General features: G+C 38.8%; 2 protein-coding genes across 2 annotated transcripts; both read left to right on the forward strand.

The window, feature by feature from the left end:
- The first annotated feature begins 3,619 nt into the window (after nt 1-3,619).
- On the forward strand, nt 3,620-5,878 carry LOC130613033 (uncharacterized). Its single transcript, XM_057434353.1, has one exon. It carries the CDS (start codon nt 3,620-3,622, stop codon nt 5,876-5,878), a length of 2,259 nt encoding a protein of 752 aa, XP_057290336.1.
- Nucleotides 5,879-5,998: 120 nt separating this feature from the next.
- LOC130613034 (ubiquitin carboxyl-terminal hydrolase 51-like) lies at nt 5,999-6,730 on the forward strand. The gene has a single exon (XM_057434354.1). It carries the CDS (start codon nt 5,999-6,001, stop codon nt 6,728-6,730), a length of 732 nt encoding a protein of 243 aa, XP_057290337.1.
- The last annotated feature ends 750 nt before the right edge of the window (nt 6,731-7,480 follow it).

The following is a 7,480-nucleotide window of genomic DNA, read 5'->3' on the forward strand; positions in this document are numbered from 1 at the left end:
ACATTACGGAAAAGCAATCTCTGAAAAACTACGCACATGTTTCACTACTGAAGCCACCTACATAATGATGACAATCCATTACTCCTTTTCCATATTTATCTCATTTGTACCTATTCAATTCATTTTGAATTGCTTTAATATTTATTGTTTAGTGTTGTGTTTTTAGTCGCTGTTGTATTTTTTTGCCTTTTACGGTCAATGTTTTTAGGAAATCCTTGCAAAAAGGGGGATTTTGCTTTTTTGAAAAATCTCTAGAGGGTTGCAACCTCTAACTATAGTAAAACCAGCTGTCATTAGACAAGAAATATCATTACAGCTAGCTGTTGTTTATAACCAAGTGCATCGTAAGTGGTTTCATTGCAACGACAGAGCAGTGGTCCCTTGCAAACAAAACTTGCTAAATGGCGTACAATATTTTCCTTGAAAAGCTTAGGTAAATTGCAGTCACCAGTTTATGTCAGCAAGTGGGGTTTGACGATTCTTATTTTTATTTATTTTTCCAAAGACCTAACAGGTTGAGTTCATCATTGTGGTGGCTTGCTACCTCTTTGTAAATTATTTTCTTATTGCTACTGTCCGAAAGGATAACGAATGATAATCTGGAAAGACAGATTGACACTGGGAAAGACTAGACTCTTTTTATTTATTTGTTTATTTTGTTTTGTGTGTGTGTATGTATGTCTGTTGTTTTTCTGTTATTCTTCTGTTACATGTAACATCACACTCCCTACTGTCAGTCACTATTATAAGTGAAGTATTCAGCAATAAACAGATAGTACTGTCACGCAAGGGGTCAATAGGTAGAGTCGTGGGATGGCATGAAAAACATGCCTGCTGAGCCCACGTAAAAGTTGGCACCCCCAACCCAATTGTTATCTGTCGCTCCCACCAAGCTTAGGCCGGCCCGTGGGATATTTATGGTCTATGACAAAGTTAAATTTTTTAAACAATGATACCCCCAACGATATAGACCCTGACCGTATTAGGACTACCCCTCCGGATATCGATTTCGTTATTACTAACTCCTCTGTCCCCATTGTGCACTTTTATATGAGCATATTCTTTAGAGGAGCAAAACATCTAGAATTTAAATTTTAAGACTTAACTGGTCGAGTTTATCATTGTGCGTGCACTTTGTAACTTCCATTCTTCTCTTTTATTATAGTTATGAAAAGTTACATTCAACGCAGCTTTTTCAAGCTAAGTAGACATAAATGTGGCACCTCTGAGTAAGCTGTGGTTTAGTAATCGATGAATGGCTTTATTTGCTTCTGTTCCTTCTCCAGGGGCAATTCCAGGGAGACAACATTTTACTGCATGATCAGACAATTTTTCTAATTCGTTATAAACTTTAATTGATTTTTCAATGCACTGCTTCTTAATTTTTTTAATATTTTCCACTGTTTCAGTAGGGTAGGGGTTTTCACAGTACGAACAGCCCCCAATTCATTTTTATATCGAAACATGTAAGTGATTTCGTTCATAAGGGAGTAATAATAAGGTTATTTTAAAATTTTGTATGTTATTCTCTCAGCAGCATGAAAGAGATATAACTTTATATCAGCATAAAGTAAATGACGGTGGTAAAAGTTTCATTCAGTGCAACATATATTAATTTTACATCATTAAATAAGTTTTGCCTTGAGAAAATTTCCATCCAATTTGTGATGTCTTTTTGTGATGTTGACCTGCAAAGGCATCACTGAGCAATTTGTAATAAATGCATTCTCATATTCCCGATGACAGCCACCAGACTTAAATGTATGGTCAGTAGATTTATAAGTTGTTTTTTCCGCCTTGATTCTTGCTCTAAAAATAAGTTCATAATCTTATCTTTACTGGGGGAACCAATATCTGATTATCATTAAATTTTGGCATTGGTTATGTGGACATGTTACTCATTTGTGTAAAGTTCGCTCCACGTACAACTTGATCAAAAACATATTTTCACAAATGGAATGTAAAGTGAGTGCTGGATAAACTAAAGCGTTCAAAATGAATATGCGACAAACAAGAGTTTGTTCAGGGTCTTCATCTTGAAGGAAAAGTCTCCCGCACTGTTTTATTCCACATTCAAACATTACGGAAAAGCAATCTCTGAAAAACTACGCACATGTTTCACTACTGAAGCCACCTACATAATGATGACAATCCATTACTCCTTTTCCATATTTATCTCATTTGTACCTATTCAATTCATTTTGAATTGCTTTAATATTTATTGTTTAGTGTTGTGTTTTTAGTCGCTGTTGTATTTTTTTGCCTTTTACGGTCAATGTTTTTAGGAAATCCTTGCAAAAAGGGGGATTTTGCTTTTTTGAAAAATCTCTAGAGGGTTGCAACCTCTAACTATAGTAGAACCAGCTGTCATTAGACAAGAAATATCATTACAGCTAGCTGTTGTTTATAACCAAGTGCATCGTAAGTGGTTTCATTGCAACGACAGAGCAGTGGTCCCTTGCAAACAAAACTTGCTAAATGGCGTACAATATTTTCCTTGAAAAGCTTAGGTAAATTGCAGTCACCAGTTTATGTCAGCAAGTGGGGTTTGACGATTCTTATTTTTATTTATTTTTCCAAAGACCTAACAGGTTGAGTTCATCATTGTGGTGGCTTGCTACCTCTTTGTAAATTATTTTCTTATTGCTACTGTCCGAAAGGATAACGAATGACAATCTGGAAAGACAGATTGACACTGGGAAAGACTAGACTCTTTTTATTTATTTGTTTATTTTGTTTTGTGTGTGTGTATGTATGTCTGTTGTTTTTCTGTTATTCTTCTGTTACATGTAACATCACACTCCCTACTGTCAGTCACCACTTATAAGTGAAGTATTCAGCAATAAACAGATAGTACTGTCACGCAAGTGGTCAATAGGTAGAGTCGTGGGATGGCATGAAAAACATGCCTGCTGAGCCCACGTAAAAGTTGGCACCCCCAACCCAATTGTTATCTGTCGCTCCCACCAAGCTTAGGCCGGCCCGTGGGATATTTATGGTCTATGACAAAGTTAAATTTTTTAAACAATGATACCCCCAACGATATAGACCCTGACCGTATTAGAACTACCCCTCCGGATATCGATTTCGTTATTACTAACTCCTCTGTCCCCATTGTGCACTTTTATATGAGCATATTCTTTAGAGGAGCAAAACATCTAGAATTTAAATTTTAAGACTTAACTGGTCGAGTTTATCATTGTGCGTGCACTTTGTAACTTCCATTCTTCTCTTTTATTATAATTATGAAAAGTTACATTCAACGCAGCTTTTTCAAGCTAAGTAGACATAAATGTGGCACCTCTGAGTAAGCTGTGGTTTAGTAATCGATGAATGGCTTTATTTGCTTCTGTTCCTTCTCCAGGGGCAATTCCAGGGAGACAACATTTTACTGCATGATCAGACAATTTTTCTAATTCGTTATAAACTTTAATTGATTTTTCAATGCACTGCTTCTTAATTTTTTTAATATTTTCCACTGTTTTAGTAGGGTAGGGGTTTTCACAGTACGAACAGCCCCCAATTCATTTTTATATCGAAACATGTAAGTGATTTCGTTCATAAGGGAGTAATAATAAGGTTATTTTAAATGGAGAAAGTCCCAGGATGCTGGGAACACATGTCAATGGTTTGGTCTGCACTTAAAGAGGCCCGGGCCAACAAATCACACCTTGCAAATATATGGCTGGATATTGCAAATGCATATCCTTCAATTCCACACAAGCTTATATTTTTTGCACTGGAAAGGTATGGAGTCCCTCAGAGTTGGATATCATTCATTAAGTCATACTACGTTGGTTTATATAGCAAATCGTTTTCTTTGTCTGCACCAAGCAACTGGCACAAGCATATGCGAGGTATTTTTGCAGGTTGCACTCTTTCCATCATTTTGTTTCTTGCTGGTATAAACATTATTCTTGAATACACTATTGCGGCACCAGCCCCAAATTATATTACTTCTAAAAACGTGCCCCTTCCTTTAGTCAGAGCTTCTATGGATGATATCAACCTAATGTCATCCTCTGTCTGTGGAGCTCAAAGCCTCCTTTCCAGGTGCGTCACTGCTTTAAAATGGGCTGGCATGAGTTTTTGCCCTCGTAAGTCAAGGAGCATAATCCTTATAAAAGGTAGATCTGTAAACTCCACACCTTTTTCTGTGTCTCACATCTCGTCACAAACCGACTTCTCTTCATTCATTCCGTCAATCCATTCATCGCCAGTTCGTTTTCTCGGTCGCATTATTGATGGTACGATTTCAGATGCTAAAGCAATCGACGAGCTAGATAATAAGCTAATAACCGGTCTTACAATCATAAACGGTTCGTGTTTCAAAGGGACCCAAAAACTATGGATTTTGCAAAACCTTCTAATTCCTCGAATCCAATGGCCAATTCTTATTTATGAAGTTCCAATATCTCGGGTTACAAGGCTGGAGCAGAAGATATCAACTTTCATTAGAAAATGGCTATCTCTGCACAATTCCACGTCAAATATTTGCCTATATAGCTCCTGCTCGCCTTGTCCAATGCCAATTAAGAGCTTGACGTCATTGCTTACATGCTCTAAAATAAGTGGTCATTTACTTTTACGCGATTCCAAAGATCCTCTTGTGTCTAACAGTGCACCTACTTTGAAAGTTGGCATGTGGAAAGTGGACAACGCAGTAAGAACAGCAGAGGCAGAGGTGAAAATAAAGTCAGTCGTGGGAACTCCCCAGTATGGCAAAGCCGGCCTAGGGATCAACGAATCTTTCAAAATTCCGATTTCAAAACAGTGCTATGCGTATCGTAAATTAATATCGAACACAGCTAAAGATATCTATGAGGAAGGCAACATGGGTAGAGCATTGCAGTTGGAAGTGCAGGGTCAGTGGACGAGATGGGAAAATTACACAAAAAACGATCTATCTTGGAAGTCCATTTTTGCCATGTCCCCACACTTGCTTTCCTTCTGTCTTGCTTCTACTTACGATGTTCTTCCCTCACCTAGCAATTTAAAGCGCTGGAACGTTTGTACTGAATCTGCTTGTGCCTTATGTTCCAAACAAGTATGTACAACAGCGCATGTTTTAGGCGCTTGCAAGGTTGCTCTATCACAAGGAAGGTTAACTTTCCGACACGATGCTGTGCTTCGCGGGCTCCTGTTAAGTCTACAGCGTTTTTCATCTGAAGTTGTCCCGGAAACGAAAAAGCACCTTAAAGTGTCATTTGTAAAAGCAGGTAGCTATTCCTCCGCTAAAAGATCAAAACCAACTGGTCTATTCCACCATGCTAGTGACTGGGTGATGTTAGCAGATCTGAATGAAGGATTTGTGTTTCCTCGCCATATTGCAATCACATCCCTCCGGCCAGACATTGAAATATACTCAAATTGTTCTAAGCGCATCATCATTATTGAACTTACTTGTCCTTGTGAGGAAAACATGGGATCCTGGCATTCCACCAAGCTTTCCAAATACTTCCCTTTGGTCGAGGTAATACGTAGCAACGGGTGGTTTCCGCATCTTTTTGCAGTAGAAGTGGGTGCTAGGGGCTACTCTTCAAGGTCTCTAACTTGCTGTCTAAAAAGCCTCGGTTTCGCTAGCACATCTGCGTTTTTAACCGCCCGCGAGCTTGGCGATATAAGCATGAAAGCATCCTTTTGCATTTGGATTGCACGAGACTCACCACATTGGTCACAAGATCTTACGCACTGCAGTCCGCCAACATTGACACGATCAAAGGATAGTATACCTCATGAAAAATCCTCGTCTGTTACCAAATCCATTAAAAGTCCATCTTCAGCCATCTCTGACATGCCAAAACCCACGGAACACCATAACCTTAGCCAGGAACTTAAACAAAAGGTGAGCATCGTTCACGCTGGTTTGATAAACTAGGGGAACACATGCTACGCAAACTCCATTTTGCAAGCATTAACGGTTCTTCCAAGACTTTGGTCTCAATTACCATCAGAGTCCTCTTTGTCATCTCCTCTAGTAAAGTCTATAGTCCTAAATATGTCACTACTGAATCGTTCTCGTTCACCAATTGATCCTTCCAATTTCTTACGAGCACTGCAAAACAGAATGCATGCTCTTAACAATAACGCGTTTTATCACAATCACCAACAAGATGTGCCCGAGATCCTTCAAGTTGTTTTTGACGAAATTATTGGATCTTCCCCTTTGGTTGACAATCTACTGTCTGTAACTATGACCACAACAACGTCATGCAACTCCTGTTGTTTCTCCACTTCCAGGGAGCAAAAGGATTCAATTTTAATTTTACCAACGTGTAAGTCAATAGCAGACTCTTTTAACAAATTTTTACAACCTCAAGAACTTCTAGGTGACAACAAGTGGTTCTGCCCCCAGTGTTCATCGCATCAAGAGGCCACAATTGAAACTCAGATTTCTAATTGCGGCGACTTCCTTGTTGTACAATTGTTAAGATACACATCAGTAAATGGGTCTTCTTTTAAAGACAACAAGTTAGTCAATTGCTTGCCTAAAAAACATCATGTCTTAAAGGTAGCATCTCACCCAACTGACGATGTGTCTTTCAACAACAAGTATAACTTGGTTGCTACCATTAACCACTCAGGTACATTAAAAGCAGGTCATTACTGGGCCTTCATTAAGGACCAACAAAACACCTGGTTCAAATGCAACGATCGCTGTATTTCTCAAGTAGACACATTCCACTTGAATAATTCTTCGTCATACATACTTTTCTTTTCCAGAAGTTAGCTTATTTGTATGTCACACAACAAATGGGGGAGGGAATCCATGACCCTAGCGGCTTTATTTACCCCAGCTGATTTATGTTGGTCAGTGCACCGTGAAACCGGAGTTTGCTCACTCCTCTCTTTGTATAGAGACAATGTAAGAAGCACAGCAAGGGGGCTTGATATCATATCTTGTCTTTGGGTTTAACGATCCCACTTATTACCCCAGTCCAGTAGGGAGGCAGAGTTTGCTCACTTTGCTTTCAGGATTGACAATCCTGCTGCCCTTAGTCATTTTAGAAGAAGCTTTGCAAGGGGGTTACATTTTCTTATCTGGTCTTCGTGGTGTTACGCCCACGCATATTACCCCAGTTATGACAGGCTGGTTCTGTCATTAGGCAGGTCCACAGCAACAATTATCTGTGTAAGGCTGAGTGTTGGAGCTCCATAACACATGTGGAAAACTACAGCCAGGGTCACAAGTCCTGGCGCGCAGATAGTTGTTTGCTTCTTAAACACATTCTCTAAAGAATAATTTTAAATTTATCCGTTTAAGGATATTCACGTTATGATAAGTTTTATTTATCTCATTTGTACCTATTCAATTCATTTTGAATTGCTTTAATATTTATTGTTTAGTGTTGTGTTCTGTCGCTGTTGTATTTTTCTGCCTTTTACGGTCAATGTTTTTAGGAAATCCTTGCAAAAAGGGGGATTTTGCTTTTTTGAAAAATCTCTAGAGGGTTGCAACCTCTAACTATAGTAGAACCAG

Source organism: Hydractinia symbiolongicarpus, chromosome 10 (assembly GCF_029227915.1).
Source record: "Hydractinia symbiolongicarpus strain clone_291-10 chromosome 10, HSymV2.1, whole genome shotgun sequence".
NCBI classification, from domain to species: Eukaryota; Metazoa; Cnidaria; class Hydrozoa; order Anthoathecata; family Hydractiniidae; genus Hydractinia; species Hydractinia symbiolongicarpus.